Raw genomic sequence first — 19,412 nt, 5'->3', positions numbered from 1 at the left:
CTGTCTTTGGACTCCTGCAGGATCTCTGCCTGTCTGTGAACCGAACCTGGAACTGTTTCCCTACTCCGTACTGGATTTCTGATCTCCTGGCTCTCACTACCGAGCATGTCATCGCCACTGGCTTTGGCTTCGTCCTCCCGATTATCCTGCCTTTCTTAGCCTGCATGGCTCTGATCCCCAGCCTGTCCTCTGATACATCAGCCTATGGGACCCTTTGGGCGGCGCCTGAGGCATCTTGTTGTCAGCCAACCGGCTGGAACCAACCTCACCGTCTGGGCTCAGACTGAACTTTAAGACCAGATCCAGATAGATCATCCACCTCCAGATATGTATTTTTCTTTTTTTTGAAGCATGAAAATATTTTTTTCCTGCTGCAAATCAGCTCCCAGTATAACTGGAGAAAATATCTACTTGAAGGCATTGTCCAACACCAATTTTAAGGATTCAAGATGAAGTTCTATTCAACCATAAATATTATCACATAAGACTTGCTTTCTCTGCTCCATACGCTGCAGCTTAAGATTGGGACGTAAACTGTTCCAACGTGCAGAAAGCTGAGCCTGAATGGAAATATCCAAAGTGCTTCCTCTCACTGTGAGCTCTGGTAAATGAATGCTAAGTGACAGCAGAGCCTGTTCAGATCCGGTTATGCCTCTCTCTATTGCCTCTTGCTTCTTCCCAGAGAAAAAACTGAAAGTGGTTGAAGGGGTAAAAGTAATTTGTTTCTCTGGGAAGCAGCAAAGCAGTTTGTCAGTGAGTCACAAACTGCCTGAAAAGGGGGCCGATAGGGTCTCCATGTTAAATTTTCTCATCAAAAACAAATACTAAATACGGGTAAAAATAATACTTTCCCAAAGGAATGAGTACAAAAACCAGGAAGGTGAAGACATCTCAGGGCTGTAAGGACTTCAAAGTCTGTCCTAGTTTGAGTTGGGAATTAGAAGGAAGCTAAATGAGGGGTTCAGCTGATGTGTTTTTGCAACATGGGAGGTATGAGAGGCTGACTCAGTGTTGCTTCAACAATTCAACCGTTTCCTGTATTTCATTAAACTCACTTCCTTGGGCTCTCTGCAAGATTTAAATGTTTTGTTCAGGCATTTCAGGATAAGTAAAGCTACCATTAGCGAAGACACAAACATTTGAACCGTGTTTCATTTTCAGCCGTGACCTAAAGTCAGGCCCTTTAACAAAGACCACAGCGAGGGCATTTTCTCTGATTCACACCTCTGTTCCTGGGTTTGGCTTGTCTAAGGCATGCCGTGATACTTACGATTCATTTTTTATATCTGGTCTCATTAAATAAGCACTTTGTAGAAGCTGATGCACCGCAGCCTTTGCTTGTTGTCGTGCACTTGTCATCTATTCGTACAATAATAACCTGGTCAATAGTATTAAGATATGTTCCACTTCAAATCCATCCCATTGGAAGCAGTGGGCTGCTGTGTGATGCTCTGGGAGCTTTCTAGGGCTAAAGGATTTGCTCAGGGATCCATAGTGGCAGACAACAGGACTGGAGCCAAGGAACCAGCACCCTTCCCAGGGCCCAAATGCCCTGCCCAGCCTCAAATGAATGACTACCACAACTGCTTTTAGATGTCACCTATTTGGTCGATAGACTCCACTAGTTAACAATTTCATTTTAGTACAGATATATCGGTCAGAAGGGAAATGGAAAACAAAAGGCATTGTTTTGGTATTTGTGGAGCCTACTGAGAGTAAAAGTCAACATCTATTTAAGCAGGTGTGAAGTTGATGTTTTGTGATTAAATGTCTGATTCAGAGATGTTCGAACATGAATTGAGCTAAACCTTTTTTAATCAGAAAAACTGATTTTTTTTTATAGCTGTTGTTTCAGCTCCATTTAATGAGTATCACCAATATGCAAGGATCTATGAGATTATTCTTGATAAAACTTCTACTTTGATAATTATGTTGTAGGGAAGTGACAACCTAGTGGTAAGGATATAGAGCTTGGAATCCTGAGGTTCTGAGTTAGACTCCCACTCCCACAGACTGCCACTCTGGCTCTCTGAGCAAGAACCTTAATTCCACAATGCTCCCCGGGCACCCCACGGTGGCAGCCCACTGCCCCCTAAGGGGATGGGTTAAATTGCTCACTGTGAATGATTTAAATAGAATTCATAAGAAGACGAGGTTAAATGTACCCAAAAAGTCAGTGCATCCAAATGGATCAGGTGTTTTGAGAGACCATACACATAATTTCAGTATGATGGTATTATATTGTATTGTATACTCCCCAGCTGCCTTGTTATAAAACTATGGCGTTGTCCTCTTCTGTAAACCAACATGTGCCTCTTTGTTGCTGTGTTTACCTTGCCTGATCTGACTGCTAATGCCTGTTGCTTTGATGTCATTCTGTAGCAGTGACAGCGCCACCATAGGGCCCGCCATGTGTACTACAGCGTCTTCTTCAACGTCTACCTCAGCTATGTGCACTTGTGTTCACAATATTTCGCAGTTCCATTTTGTATTTTTGGCAGAATCGGTAGGCCATACTTGACTTATACTGAAATATGCGTCAAGCACATATAAGTATAAATCCTCATAGGCAGGATCAATTTGGTTAAATGTCTTACCACAGCATCCAGGAACTTAACGCAACGTCTGAGCTCAGGTCGTGTGTCGCAGAACTGTCTGAACAGTAACCGGCCGATGGGCTGCCGCTCACACAGGCTGCTGTAGTCTTTCTCTGCACAAACACAAAAGGGAAAGTATTTAAAAAAAGGCTAATTTCATACCCAGGACACACTATTCTATCTTACGACCTTCATTCTTTGTACAGTATCCTGTGTCACTCTGTACAAAAGAAATCACAGCACTGAAATTAGTTTGAAAATCTGTTTTCTTTTTTAGATAACAGGTTCAAAAAATTAATCTCAACACGTAAAAGGCTTTAAGGTCAAAGCTATATTTCCTTAAAACTATTATTTTCAAATATAATACATCCACCAACCTTCTACACTGGTATTATATAAATCCAATCTTTACTGAAAAATAATGAATATAAATTATTGTTTTATAAATCTCAATCAGTTACAAATTATATCAATATTTTTACTTTTGGTTTGGATGCCAATATTGATGCAAAGGATTTTGCACCAATAGAAACAGTAGGTTAAAGTCACACGATCAGGTGTTGCCAGGTCCTAGTAACTTTGTAAGAGGGCTTCATCTGGGTGTTACATTTAGTAGATTTAAGTGGATCAGAAATGAAACTTAAAGAAGTTGAACTTTGATCAACCTTTTTGAAGCTTAAGAATGTGTGAAGCCACGCACATGTTGCTAGTTTCCATCTGGTGGACCTAGCAACCAGCTGGCATACAGTACAACTGAAGGCTGAAAGGCAAGTGGGCAACCATTATTGAGCTCCCTACTGGCCGGGAGGAGTTAAACCTAAAGACATCTCCTTCAACCCATTTGTTAGCCTCTTCCTTAAATTTTTCTATCTTCTCTCAAATTTCTCTAACTTTTCATAACTGTCATGTTTTCATTTCACTCACTTAAAACTATTATAAAAAGTTTCCCTTTGTCATTACTCTTGCGGCTCTCCTCTTTTTTACGCATTTTCTACAAAATAATCACACAATCTACCTTTAGATTTTAATAAAAATTTAATGTTCCTGTATGTATGAGCGTAGGTGTATGCAAACGCTATCAAAGATCTATGCAAATACATTGGATCTGTTACACTGTAGATACTACCTGAGTCCCGTTTCACCACAGTGGTGATAATTTTACATATTGCAGCTTTAGTGGTTTGGATTATGCTCATTCTCTTTAGCCCAGTTGTATGTTGGATAAAAGGCGTGTGAACCATGATTATGTATAAGACAACCCACCACAACTGGGTTTTCCATGTTCTTTTGTTTTACTAAGAAAAAACATTTTGTTCAGCTTCACCATCCATTGCAACACCTGCAAAAAAACATGTGAACTAGGTTATCAAAAATAAATTCAAAACCTTGATGATAACCACCAGTCACCATGCTGATCTGTTTTTCTATTTTATGTGCATCACATAGATCACAAACTAATCCAGCTGTGTTCAGTTATAATTGGGGGTTCTAAATTGTTTAGATGTATTAATCTTCATAACGGCACTATTTCAAACTAATGTTTTAGGTTTTTAGAGAGTTATGAGCTGCCGTTAAATGCAGTTTGTGTGCCACTGCCTTTTACAAAATATATAATTTTGATGTGACATGAAATGTACTGCAAAGGTAACACACATAACAATATTATAGATTAGATGCAGATGATAATCAGCTATAAAAGAGGAAAGAAAACCCATCTGTCATGGGCATCACCTGACCTCCCATACTTTCCACAATGGTAGAAAGTCTCCCCAGAAAGGAATCCTGATAAAATATCAAAACCTGGAAAAGTAGTTTTGATCCAGTGCAACAGTTTCAAATATTTGAAAACTGAAACTATACAAATACAATTACAGGTTAGTTTTAATCACCAATAATCCAAAGAAAAACGATATACATCTTTTCATAGGAACTTTATTTTTGTTGCTGAAAATCAGATCCAAGTCCATTTGAGTTTAATGCAAGAAAAGATTTGCATCTGAGAGGCAGGCAGATGCAAAGCAGAAATATATTTTACTCACAAATAAATGTGTTTCAGTGACGAACATGTCTGCGAACATTCACCTCTATTGTCCAGGTCTCACAGCCCCAAGAAAAAGCCACCAACAATGCAAAATCCCACTAAGATATGTTCTGAACCCTTTAAAAATATGAAGCAAAAGACTCAATTCTGTGGAACCATTTGTATGCTTTAAGCAAAGTTATGCAAAAAATGGAAAGCAGGACATTTTAAAGTCCATCCATCCTCTGCAACCTGTCTATCAAGGTTACAGGGGACTAGTGCTGATCTCCAGCAGTCTCTCCACCTTTTAAGTCTAGCTATGAGTTATAAATGATGTGGGAATGAATAATCTTAAATGCAACCTTAAAAAATGACATACCACTTTTTTTTTTTTTTAGAAAAAGATGTGCATGATAAGTTCAGGTTTTACAGGTTGAGCATGTCAGGGTTTGCTTTCCTGAAGTTGTCCTTATTTCCCTAAGTTTGCATGTCTGGTTCAATGATGAGATTCCCTCAGTTTGTCTTGTTTTGTGCATTGGTTTCATTTTTTGTTGTGTACTCCTGTGACTTAGATGTATTCTCCCTTTACATCTGTAAAAACATCTGGACATAATGGGTAAATTGAAAAAAAATTGGACATCTCTGAAGGTTTTGTAATCCCTTTGGATATCACTTAAAAAGGCTTTAGAAAGACTACCAGTGGTAAAGAACTGCTGCAATTGAAGCTAAGCACCAGTCAATTTTTGTCCAACCCTCCCTCCACGATTCAGTAATTGAATATAACTCAGCTTGAGTTTTCCTTTCATTTATTTCCTGAAACTTCTATTAAGTCATTACCCATCACTAACCTAGTGACTTATGTCTATTCATGTCAAGGCCTCCATTTTCCTCCTCTAACAGTTCTTCTGCTCTAGTTGTCTTTGTCCTGCTAGAACCCCTTTATTATCCTCCCCTTACTCTAATGGTCTCTCATTCCTTCCACCTACGTCCTGTAGCAAAGTGAACTGAAAGGTCAACGGAAAGGAAGCAAAGCTATTGGCAAAAGAAACAATAACGCAGAGAAGAAAGGAAGTTGGACAAAAAGCCATTAATGGTTGAATATCTGGATGGGCATCAAGACAAATGTGTGTGACTCTAATTAACATTTCTATTTAACAGAGTATAGCACTTATTCTAATTCCATAAACCATTGTTTTCTTTTGAAAAGCCCTGATAATTAGCTTGATTATACATCATAAAGCTGCTCAGTCGTTCCCACACTGACTCTTCATGCATGAAATATGACATTCTGTTGTTCTGGGAATCAACATTTTCTAGTCGTGGCTCAGTGGGCTTTCTCAAAGGATTAGTGGAGGTGTGAAGTTCATAAAAAGAAGCTCCAGAAGGGCTTTACATTAACCAATACAGTGATTAAGCAAAGAAACCTCTGTTCAGCCACTTGCTGGCTCTAAGGGCCCTTGTGTTCTCCACAGAGACTGATATAAGCCCAGGTGAACAACGTTTTTTCTTTTCTTAATATATTTAGAGAAGTTGTTGGGAACATATAAGCTTCCAGCAGGTCAGAAGGACCCAACATCTAACCCTAACATCTCTTAAGGGCTGGTTATATTCCCCGCAGCAGTCTTTCACACTATAATTTTGATTTATGCCCAATTTTGTTATTCCACACCACAACGCAAGAGGGACAATCATCAGGTGGTGAGGAAGTGGGAAAACGCAAGGGGCAAGTTTGTGTGACAACGGAGGGACATGAGGGCAAAAAAGAGCGGGGATCCAGGTGAAAAAAGCGTCTTGGCATTCTGGCGCACCTCGCTTTTCTAGTTGGTCCAACCTTCCGAGTCGCTTTCCACGACAGCAGTCATACAAACAAAACAAGCCGGTGAGGTACCAAACAGGAAATACGGCTAGTGTGATAGGGGACGACACACTCAGCAGCTGGTTTTTGAGTATAAATCAACCTTTAGAGGACGATACTGTTATCACTTCGGTAATCAACTGACCTTCTAGAAACAAAACAAGGTTCATGTTCGATTTTTATTATCCCATTTTACACTGCTTGATAAAAGTGCAAACATTTTGTCACATTGTCCGTAGTAGTGGCCTATTTGTGTTCAGCACACACCGTAAGCTGATAACACCGTTTATCAAACCCTCTTTATGCGGATAGAGAGCAACAGCAATTTCTTTCCTAGAGTTTTTTCACAATGTGTTGGTAGTGGTGATAATTATGAGCTAAATCATAGGATGTCACTAGATGTTCACATTTGCAAAACCCTCGCCTGCAGGAGCTGCTGCCTGCTCGACAAGTTTCTGTGCGGATCCTTCACGTAGTTCTAAATGTTCCTAGGTGCTCCGTGTGGACATTTTGCCGTGTGGAGAATTTGGCACGGAAGCCCAAAATTGATATATTGTGGCCGTGCGGTCCTCGCGAACACGTCAAGACGACAAAGCTCAACGCTGGCATTTAAAATTTATTATTGTCTCTAGCTAAATTAAAATTCTAAAAATTTTTAATAGTTGCAGTAAAAAAAGCAAAACCACTACAAGACAAGAATCACATTTTTATCCAAGCTGCAGCTCACAGAGTTTGTGACATACATTGAATTGATTAACTGATTAATTACTGAGCTATATAAGAACTGTTCATATTTTACTAAGATTCTGGTTTTTACCCTCCTTAATACTCACTTGCTTTTAAATCCCTAAAAACTGATCTGTTATTTCCCTTTTGGCAGAATACAGTATTAAACCTGAGGACAAAAATAGTCAATTTCATAAGACTTTTGCACAAAATCTCAACAAATAAAATTTGAATTCACACCGAAAACAAACTAAAGGGGAGGAAAACGTTTACGAGCATATTTGTATTTTTTTTTTCCTTTGGAACATGCCGCAAACTTTTTACAGAGCTTGGAATGTCTAATGGTGCATTTCATTAAACAAAAATACAAATCCAAATTTGTAAGTTAAAGAGTTGTACTTGATGTGATTTATGAATAAGTGAATAATAATAAACTCTATTGTAGCAGGTTTTTCTCTTCTTTACACATAATTTCATCAATTCTAAAACAGAGGGTAAATAATAACCAAAGACCTTCTAATGCTTTTGTTTTGCTTTACATCAAATACATAATTCAACTTTTAAAAGATAAAGAAAATGACAATTTAATAAAGTTTAAGAGTAAAAAATTTGTTGTTGTTTTTAGAAGATTTTTCAATGTAAGGATGCTTTCAGATAAATAACGATCATGTTGAGCTTACATTTCCTAAACATTCTTTAATGAGACATAGATTTTAACGTGTCTTTCGGTCCATATAAAGTTTAAGAGGTTATTTTCTAAGGTTTCATTGCACGAGCGTGGCTAAACTAAGCAATGACTGAGTAATTATCACATCCAAGGGGTGATCATATGAATCCCTGTATTGGTGTCATTGTCCCTGCTGCCTTACTTAGAAACAAATTCTTCATAAAAGTTTTCTAGGAAAACAAGCAGGGGTTACATGTCCAGTTTCAGGGTTAATCTATCATCCCCCACAGGTGATATTAAAAGACCAGTCAGTTTTATAGACATCTGCAAACAGCATTTATAAATTCAGCTCACAAAAGATATTGTCAGGTATATCAGAAATGCATTCCTTGTATGAAGGTTAATTTCATACAGGGTGTCCATGGGCCCACCACAAGCTCCTGATTAAAGCAGTTAATTCATAGCAAAGGTTACTAGAGTGTGAGAAAAACCTCCACTGAAACAGAAACACATGGGGGAAGGAAATTAAAAATCAAATCTCAAGAGGGTGTTTCAGTAAAGCATTATTAGCGCATTTTCATTTTAGGAAATCTATAAAACTGAAGTGTTGACCTCAAACAGATTAAACCTGAGCCTTTACACAGATTAAAACCACTTCCTTCATTTAAAAATCCCCTTACTGGGGTTTTAGATTAACTAAACAACGTCTTATCATATGTTGATGGTGTCCCTGACTTTTAGAAGACACAGATGTTTTTATAGCCCTGATAAAAAACTGTCCGAGAAAGCACTGAATGATTTTTGCTGTTTTTTCTCCCCAGCCATCTATACTGATTTTATGGGAACTACAAGAATGTAGATGTTTCACTCCAGGGTTTCATTCATTTCCTAACCTTGAAACTTCCTTCTCCAGAGTCCAATTTCGCGGCGTTTTACTGTTCTGTCTCTGTGGAAATACGCTAACTTCTACTAACGAGAAAGTTGGGCTGGAATTTTACCGTCACACACTACCCTAACTCGGTAAAATAAATTAATTTTGCCATTTTGCCTGTATACGAGGGAGCTGGTATTTCTTTTCCCTTTAAGACACGGCAGAATGTGTGTAATCCCGTGACTCCACCGATCCAGTCAGAATCGTAAAACAAAGGAAATGGCGAATGGGCCCAGTGAAAAAGCGTCTAACACAGCTGTAAATAAAAATTCCATCAGTTAATTCTATGGAGCCGAGCGAGAGCAGAGATGAAGCTGAGCGCGTCTTCAGAGTTGAGCGTGCAGGAAACAGGCTTTGAGTGAGGGTCTGCAAGTTTAAATGATGCACATTGTTCTCACTGCGCGCATAGTTTGGTGGCACCAAAATTACGCCATCGATGTTAAGCAAAGGACACGAAATGAAAAGTTTGTCTGAAAATTGTCGGTACTAGGGTTGCCAAAAGTATCGATACTCAAAAAAGAATCGATACTGAAATGTTGTATCCGGATACAATATTCGTATCGATACAGTGCCACCACCAGTGGCACCCAAGCAGTCATTCATCTAAAGTGCAGAATAGAGGACAAAGCACTTTCAGAACACTGTGTGATTAAATAATTCTGTGCACTTTTCATTTTCAGGCTTTTTTTTTGTAAGAGGTGCAGCTGCTGAGAATTATTTTTGTTTCTTAACCGGTTTGGCTAGTGTCATTGTTATGTGTGCAAAGCATAGCCAAGGAAGGAACACTTAATTTTGATTTTATAAGTTTTTTATCAAGCTTGCTTAATATTGTGCACAGCATGCAACCTTTATTGTATTTATTTATTGTATTTTATTTATTAATTAAAATATTTCTGTAGAATTTTGGAGTCTTTGTTTTTATCCTCGTGGTATCAAATGGTATCGAGTATCGAATATTTTCCTTAGTATCGGTATCGAGTTGAAAAGTTTAGTATCGTGACAACCGTAGTCGGTACTACCCAAAGTAAAACATCCAACCTCCACCACCTAAAGCACAGCCAAGCTGCTGAGTTCCCTTGCAAAAATGTTTGCAAGAGAGGTAACATTTTTCTCCTGTTCAATGAGACATTGTTGAATGTTTGCACCTGAATGGGTACAAGACTTTAATATTTAGTTGAAAGTAATATGTAATGTGATTTATTGACTAAATAAATTATAAAAAAAGATCAGCTGCATTTCCCGCACATGCCTTTATTTCTGATAGAGGAGCATTTATCGTGCATTTACTTTATCGATTGCCCAATTTATTATGATATTGATTTGAGATCATATTAGCCAGCCTTACATGAAAGGATCTGGACGTTAGCTGCAACTCTCTCTTCCATTCTGTGTGGTGACAAACCTACTTTAAGCATATTATCGCCACCTAAAGGGCAGGAATGAGAATGTCTGTGTCTTACTCATGTTAAATTGAACAATTAAACTGTGATTGTATTACAAATGCAATTAATTGCGCAGCCTTGGTCTGAATCATTTTACCTGTTTTAAAGTATCCCTCATTATATATCAATAATTAGGCTTTTAAAGAGCTAACCCTTCCATTGTTGTTTAGGCGTGGTGGATAGCACTGTTGCCCCGGGGTTAAATCATGGGCCTTTCTACACAGCGTTTGCATGCGGAGTAGTTCTCTCCAGGTACTCCAGCTCCCTCCCTGAGTCCAAAAACAAAAATTACTCCTTTTCCCTACTTATCCTCTCAAGCGACTAATGAATAATATAACCTGTATAAACTTTTGGTTTTGTATTCCAAAGACACGGGAAAAATCTCTGAGAGTTTAATTTAACGCAAGACTTTTAAAACACACTGTCCATGTTTCAGTACTATATTGTAGAATACATGTTTAATTATACTACAATTACATCTGCTCTTTCTTTTACTTAGTAAGTTTGCCAATGTTGCTCAGACATGTTCGATATTTCCTTAGTGGTGGTTTTGCACAATCACACGTGCCGTGAATTTCCTGCACATGGCCGAAGCTCACAGCAGAACGTTCACTCAGCAAAATTGAGCTCTCTCTTGTTTTTCGATTACCGTAAACACAATCATGTTCTCACACATCAAAACCAGTAACAAAAACTCTCATCTTTCCATGAAGTTAAAGTTGCTGTTGTTGTTTTTTGTTTATTTGGGAAATATTCAGTTTATCATCCAAATCTGCACCACAGGAAGTTTCTTAACAAAGGAAAAAAAATCTGTGGTACAGAAGCAACAAGATATTATTGTGCAACAGACAGAAGTAGGTTACTGCTTTCACACCGATATGCAATCGTCATAAGATGAGAGGAAATAAAAACAGGCTGTCTATCACTAACAAGGAAGTCGTCTATCTGCAAACCGTCTTGGTTCTTGTTGCGCTGAAATATTAGCAGAGTCTGGCTATTGACTTGTGTTTTATGTTTTTATGCTTACGTGAAAAGTTTGTTGTCTCAGAAAAAATAAGTAATTCGAAAAATAGTTTATTTTTTTCCTCCCGGATACAACTAGTAGTTCCTTCCTCTTTATCTGAACATGTTCAAATTAACAGATTTAAATTGGAGCTTGTAGCATTTAAATAGAAACTGTCTTGGAGTAAAGCTAAAAAGGGAACCTGATCCTGTTTGTGCTTTATTTCCATTTTCTCTGAGGTGAATATAAAAAAAGCTTAGACATCACAGTTTCTCTGTGTTAATATTTGTTCAAGTCAACATAAATTCGTGAGTTTAATACATTATAGTCATTTTGTGTAACTTGATAACTTTATTATTGTTTTAGCTTTGTCTGAGTTTTTATATAAAACTTAAATCTAAATGTCAACCAAAAGCTCTAAATAAGCCAGACTAGCTATTTTATATGCATAAGATAATTATTTGTAGTTTAGGGGCCTGAATTTTACTAATTGATTCTATCAATTACTAAGCTTTGAATAAAAAAAAAAAAAAACCTTATTGTGCACTATTTGCAAATAACAAGGCCTCGCCCTGGAGCCAGGCCTAGGGTTGGGGGTTTTCAGTGAATGCCTGGTGTTTGGGTTCCTCCTCGTTAGACCAAAGGAGTCGGACCACTTCTCTGTTACAGGCTGTCCTTAATTGTCATGGACAGGATTTCTAGGCAAAGCCAAGGACCGGGTGGGGTCTGGTTTGGGAACAAGCCTATTTCATCTCTGCTTTAGTGGATGATGAGGTTCTGCTGGCTTCCTCTTGCCAAGACCTAAGGCGGACAATTTGCAGCCTTCTAGAGAAGAAGCCAGGATGAAGAACGACCCTGCTGGTCCTGGAATGCCTCAGGCTTTCCCAAAAGAAGCTGGAAGAGGTTACCGGGGAGCGAAACGTCCTGGAGTCCCTTCTGAGACTGCTGCCCATGATCCGGTACCGGATAAAGCAAAACACCACAGGTATAAGCATAGCCGGTATGTCAGGTGTAAGAATATGATTTTGCTTTTTGTTTTGTTTTGCCCATCACTCCGTTTAGTAGCTTTTAGCTGGACCCTCAGTAGCTCTGAGCTTTAATGGTGTCTAAATATCAGTAGTTGTTAGCTTGAGCCTCCATAAACCTTTATCTCTTTTCCACTAAATAAGATCTATGTGCTAAAATATATATCTATTAGGGCTGGAACTAACGATGATTTTGTAAATCTGTCGAATTTTTTGATTATTCAATTAATAATCAGACAAACAAAGGTTCCTTAAAGAAGTTTTTTACTAGTGCAAACCAGGTGAATCTAAAATATCTCCACTTGAGTTCTGGATTGAATATACTGACAGACGAAAAAGGTTTACACGCCAGTTAACGATTAATCGATTACTAAAATAGTTGATTATTTCAATAATTAATTAACCACGATTAATCAGATGAATTGTTTCAGCCCCAATATCTACATATCTGAAGATAAGACTTTCAGAACAGTTTTTTTTTTTTTCCTCTGATGCATTTACCATTAAATTGTTTGTGTTAACCAATCTATGTAGTCTGTTTGAAAATAAATATTCTGTCGTGATCAGGTAAGATAATTGATCAAAACGCTACTTCACTCTGCAAATAAGGGTTGTAAAAAATCGATTCTACTGATGCTTAAACACTGTGTCTGGATATCATAACACGTTGGCATGGTATCGCTACTAAAGATCATTGTTGTTTGCATATTTTTGCCATTTTTTATTTCAGACTACAGGATTATTTGCATATTAAAAAATAACACCTCAAATAACCTTCAAAAATTGTATAAGGACTTTTTCATTTTTTTTGCACTTATTTATATTGCTTATTTCATTAGTGATTCTGTTGAGAATAAATGTTGCATATTGAGACTGAAAAAGGTGAGTTTCAAATGGTGATAAAAACATTTTCATGCCTTTACTTATTCCTTGTCATCATCATAGCTTTAAAAAAGGGTATCGAGTATAAAATTTGTTCCTGGGTATTGATTTTGAGTTTGACTTTTAGTATCGAAAAAACCCTGAAAAATAATCTAATTCTTTCATCCTTGGTTGGTTTAACCGACTGAAGACCAACGTATGCCTACGGTACAAAAAATCTGGAAAAACACTGGCATACGTTAAGTTATGGGTACGTTTTGTACAAGTTATGAGCACGCTTAAGTGCTAAAATTTTCCCGACGTAGGCCAGCGTGTGCTCATACGTGGGGCATAACTTACAGTAAATTATCTGATCGTTGACATAAGTTAAGTGTAAGTTATTCGTAAGTCGTGGTGTCTAGCTTATCCAAAACCTATGATTAACTTATGCATAACTTATCAAGGACTTATCTCCAACGCATATCAACATATTTGACGTGTTCAAGACGACCACTGGAAGTGTTTCTATCTTACAGCTACTGTATAATGGTGTATTGGCAGTGGGGGTTAACAGGAGGAAACCATCAGCACTCCTCCAGATTTCATCCCCATCATAGTTTGAGCAAGAAGGTGAGTGTGTTGGATCCTCCCTGCGTTCCCACCCTTTCTTTTTCTTTATTCTTTTTTTTTTTTTTTTTTGGTGTGCAGTAAACAGCACCTAGATTGGTACTGCGATCGAAATCTATTTATGCAGGACTGGCACCTCCGGGCGCATTGCTGCCCCGCTAAGGACTCTGGCTTGTGACACTTCATGGGCATTATGCTGCCATGCATTGTGCATAAGGCAGCCTATCATTGGAGATAAGGCCTGGACTCGCTATGAAATGCACTCCAAATTAAAAAAATACATAGAATGTTCAGCGTATGCCAGCGATTTAGAAGATTCTGGGCATCAGATATACGCTGACTAAATCAGCAAGGTGTGACAGGGGCTTAAGCCAACACTACTGAACAAACCGAACTTATTAAAGTCATCTCATTTCAAAATTCCTTTCTTTGGGTAAATGATGGAAGTGACCCATGAAAGAAAGATATTGGTTCTTGTCTGCAGAAGCCAATCAAGTAAAATCTCCCTGGTTTATTTAAAGAATCATTTATATGTAGCCTCAGTGCAAGGAAAACCAGCTTTATTACAGATAATAATCTGCATTTGTGCCTCCTTTCCTCTCAACAATGAGGCCTGTTTGTTTGCTCTGTGCCTTTGGGTGGTGTGTATGGATGTATACTACAAACAGCATGAAGCCTCAGAACTAGGAAAACAACTTCATGGAGGTTCTGCTGTAATGTGTGTCACAGTTCACGGCATACTAACATCACATGTTGCTTTAGGAGAGATAGCAACACATAACCTCTAGATGAACATATAGAACATATATGTATATTTCTTTAATTTAGAGATCGATTGGTTTTCTTGTGTAAAGAAGAAAATTTGTTAAATGCTTATAAGATAAATAAAAAAGGGTTATAAAGTATTTCTCAGTGTATATTTAAAGATACCACAGAACCAGGATCCATAAAGCAACAAATATCTCCATTCAGAGGTTAAAAATAAACATAGAGGAACAACGCTGTCAGTGTGCATTATACAAGTTTATCACCAGAAGTGATGAAACAACTAAGCTGGTGATGATTTGTTTCTTCAAAACAGCTCAAGGAGCACAGACCAACTGCTTTCTTAGAACAAACTCAATCCTTTCACTGTTTTACCCAAAACAACCCTCCTTAACATAAACACCCAATTCCCGAATAAGGGAGAAACAACTTCTAATGACAGTGACTTATGAGATACAGATGTATGGATAGCCTTTCCAGCTTACTAAAGAAAACAATGAAAATAATTAATTTGCTCTATACTTTATTCTCTAATTTGATCCCAGCTCTTATCCTGCATCTTACTGAGTAACTGGAAGAAACCAAATTTATATTTTGGATGATTAATATTTTTGAGTTGTTGTTGGGAACCACTTTCTGATTGGCTACACGTCACATTTAACAGTCTGTGTCGGAGAATATCACACATGCTGAAATATTTACCCACGACAACCCAACATGTTGGATTTCCCCGATCTACCCCAATTATTTTCTTCCTTCAAGTTGTATTTAAAGTTCTGATAATGTAACAACATTTTAGATCATAAAAAGGTAAATGTAGAGTTATGTTGCCTTGTATCTGGTTATTTTGATTGTGCAGTAACTTACTATCTTAGTTATTTTTGGGAAGAAATAAGTAGTAACTATACTACCGGTAGTTAAGTGCCAGATACTATCTACTTCTTCCATGTTTCCTGGACCAAAGTGTGCTTGGCGTGGCTGCTGGGTGAAGCCATGAAAGGTCCACACTGGAGACATGGGCAACATTTTAAAAGTGATGTGAATGACCTTGTAAAAGAACTGAGCATTAAGACCTGGAGTAGGAACTTTTCCACGATACCAAACATGGCGGAGTTATAACAATTTAGAGCAACTTAATTAAAACTTCCTGAACTAAAACACGCCTTACCAATATCATCCACGATATCATTATCAAAATATGTCTAAAAAACTGTAGTTGGTGATTTAAACCTTAGCAAAATATGCATAGGATTTTTTTTTCTTTGTTTCTTACTGGATTAAGATGGGGCTACAATCCAATACATTTCACCTAAAGGGAAATTATTTAATTCTGCAGTTCACACCCAAGTCCTTGAAGTCTGAAGCTATAAGAGCTACTTGAGCAATTTAAGGCATTGGGCCTCCATGTTGGATATGAACCAGTCGCTGAATAACTTTATTCAGTGTTTGGGGAAGGGTCACATAGAGAAGCAGCATTCTGCATATTATTTACGTTTAATGGCTTCTTTAGGGTAATACAATGACAAATTTTAATAGCATGAATAAGAGTCGACATTAAATCTCAAATCTTAGCAAATTGATCATAGTCTGTGTTACTTAAAAGGCTAACGAGAGCTGCTTTCATGTTCCTGTTTGTGTCTTAACCCTTTTCTTCGTTTAAGGTAATAAGGGATACTGAAACCATTAATATTTTAAACCAAACATATTTCTTTACATTTCTTTATTTTTTTTACGGCTATGTGAAGCAAAATGTTGTGGTAAGCCTATACAACGCGTTATAGGATATATTTTTTTAAGCTTTTAATATGGTTGAGTCACGTTGCAGTGTAGGTTAGATTCAAATACCTGGTTTCTGTTTTGTCTGTTAAAAAGAGAGCAGCTTTGCAAAACAGCACTCTGCTTCCTCTTTCTGCAGTGCCTACAGTTTCCTGTGTGGCATATTTTAAAGATGTTTTTCCTTTTCTTTAACATATGAATTCAGCCTGATTATGAAGATAAAACCTGATTGTGACAAACATTGACTTAGAACAGAGGGTAGCTCGTTACGGTACCCAAGAAGACGTTTAACTAATATCCTCTCTGTCGTGGCTAAAATCCTAATTTCTGTATGTTATGCTCTAAAAGCATCCAAAACTTTATTTCTGAACTAATTTCATAGTTTAATGTTTGGTTTTAGGAGCATTTAATGCCTAAAGGCCAATATGGTGACATATTGCTTGCAAGGTATTATTATCCCCTTGAACATTCTGTCACAATACAATGACAACCCTCAATTTATCGACATTTTTATAAAAGTTTAATATAAATAAGTTCATCATTGTAAAGAGAGAGGTCAGCAATTCTGTTTCTAAATGTTATTTACAAACAAAAATAATATTCAGTTCCATTAGTCAGTAACATCACTGCTGTTACAGCGGTAAACCTTTTAGTGGCATGTCTCCCAGCTCGGTCCATCTAGAGAACAGATTTTATTTGCAAAATGAGGTTCTGCCAAAATGGTTTGGAAGTATAAGATGTATTTTCCTTTCTGTTTTCCGTCACTTAAATTTAAGATCCAAAATGTGACTTGGTTTTAATTCAGCCTTCACCATGTTTCACTATAGGAGTGATTTGCAGTGTCAATTTTCTGCACAATTAGTGGTTTCCACATCGGACCGTCAGTTTAGTCTTGGTCTTTACCTCTCTACATTAACACACCTGAATCAATTATTCAGGTCCTTTGCACGACTCTGGAGAACTATGCTGAGTTTGAATTCAGCGGCTGCGTCGTCGAAGGCCAGATTCATCAGCCAATTACATCATAGTGAGGCACAGAGGCCTGTTCGGCTTGGAAGACTCCTCGTTATGCTGCCTACAAATGCGTCCTTTTGCCCGTTAAAGGACAGATCCTGTGTATCCTATGTAGCTTACGGGATCCCGTGATCCATTGCGAGACCAGAAAGCCAGCTGCTCCGTGCTTAGAGGAAAAAGGGTAATGGCGGTGAACAGTGGTGAATATTGTAGGTGCAGTTTAATATAATACGTAAGTATGGGAATAGTTCCATTTGAAATGAATGAAAATGGTTGTTTTAAATGGTTATTCAGCCAGATATGTGGCTGATAATGTTTGGTTTTATCTGTCCCTGTGTAAATGGTTTTGGCTAACATTTAAGCACAAATTCCAATATCTCTGCAGTAGAGCCCTGCACTCCCGCGGGACTTCCGCGGGACTCGTGGGACCCAACGCAAAGCAGTGCGGTGCGGGACAAACATTAAAAGCTCATTGCTGGTGCGGGCGGGAGCGATGATAAGCGAACTAAAAACATGTTTTAAAATGTAAAATAAAGTCATAAATTATCAGTCTATGTCTATCATATATATACATCACAATTCGCTGGGTGGGGCTCCATCATACAGTGTTTAAAATTATTAATTATAACTTATTATATTTTCAATTCATACGTGTAAGTGATGATGAGTAGCATAAGATTATGCACAATATATTCTTAATATCCTCAGTAGATTTTGGTAGGTTAGTTGGGTATTGCTGTGAAGCAGCAGCTCGTGCCACCTGACGCGTGTCATGCACCATGCGGTGAAGAATCGGCCAGTAATGTGCTCAGCTAAGCACGGGACTGGAAAATCTGTCCCACGCAGACCTCTACTCTGCAGTGTGGGGACTATAAATTTGCAATGATGGTACTGCTGCTGAAGCTCTTCGAAAATGTCATTAGCACCCAGAACAGTAGTGAGAAGTACGATATCTATTCTTTGCCTGCTTTGTGTGTCGACTATCACGGTTGCTAGGCAACAGAGGGTAGGTGCTGAGGATGCCGGAGAAGGCAGGACCTGTTTGAATCCAAAGCCAAAACTCTTCCAGCCACCTTATTTTGACGGACCTCAAAGGATCCAGTCCAGGTAGACCTGGTCCTTGGAGGATGCAGCCTCTGAAATTGAACACACCCATAGTCTTCAGCTGCACAGATAATTCAGGTGTGTTGGACCAGGGAAATAACTACAAGTTCCAGGATACCGGATATTGAGGATTTCTGTTTGACATCCCTGGTCTTATCTCACTAGATAACCCCCACAAATGGCAGGGGACTGCTTTGATTTTGTTTCTTTACTTTGTTGCTCTCACTAATCCATAAAGTCCATATCTGGGAAACACTTAGCTAACCGGCGTTAACAGATTCTCCCACCTGAGCTGTGAATCACAGCAGATCCTCCAGAGTCCAAACCTTTCAGTCTAGGTGGTTGTAATGTTTTGGTATTTGCTATTTGCATTTGCAATTTTTTTACATTTTCAAGTAAACAATGGCACGGAGCTCTGTTAGACCTTAATAAACTTGTTTGTTTTTTTTAGAATCTAAATTCAGCATCAAACCTCTCCACAGCTTTATTTTTTACATATTATTGACATTGCGGATTTTTAAGGAAGTTTTTATATCACGGTTAAAAAGTGGGAACACAGCACTTTTTCATATGAAAAAAGAAAAAGAATCCTCCCTTTAAGTCCAACAGTTAAATAATCGCTATGAAGTTACCACAGTTTGACAACCAGAGGGAACAGAAAGGCAAACGGGTCTCTATGAAAATGGTTTCAGAGGCCTCCGACTCAACTGACACATGAGAGACCACAAAGACCTTCCTGTGATGAAAGCTCTGCACTGAGGTGAAATGGGGGGACCAGGCGATCTTTACCTGTGGTCTGTCGCAGCTCCTCACACAAACTGATGTGGGGGAACTGCAGCATCTGCTTCCATTTCTTGCTTTTTCCTTTTCTGTTACCGCCACCTCCTGAGAAAATAAGAACAGAAAAATGGGCATATTTAACTGGACACCATGACATACAAAGGATGAGGAAACAGACAGTTTCAGTTTCGCCTCTCAACTGCTCACTGAGCTACATTT

General features: G+C 38.2%; 1 protein-coding gene across 1 annotated transcript in view; it reads right to left on the bottom strand.

The window, feature by feature from the left end:
* The window catches only part of grk6 (G protein-coupled receptor kinase 6), a 66,385-nt gene that overhangs the window by 25,084 nt on the left and 21,889 nt on the right, over positions 1-19,412 (bottom strand). The window contains exons 2-3 of the mRNA XM_038295814.1: positions 19,203-19,298; positions 2,598-2,710 (exon numbers count right to left, since the gene is read on the bottom strand). Of these exons, the coding sequence (XP_038151742.1) occupies positions 2,598-2,710; positions 19,203-19,298 (209 nt within the window). The remainder of the gene's footprint in view (positions 1-2,597; positions 2,711-19,202; positions 19,299-19,412) is intronic.

The sequence above is a fragment of the Cyprinodon tularosa genome, unplaced genomic scaffold (genome assembly GCF_016077235.1).
Source record: "Cyprinodon tularosa strain WSP-4 unplaced genomic scaffold, ASM1607723v1 ctg36, whole genome shotgun sequence".
Lineage (NCBI taxonomy): Eukaryota > Metazoa > Chordata > Actinopteri > Cyprinodontiformes > Cyprinodontidae > Cyprinodon > Cyprinodon tularosa.
Note: the sequence above shows the minus strand (reverse complement) of the source record. Positions and strands in the feature narration are given on the sequence as shown.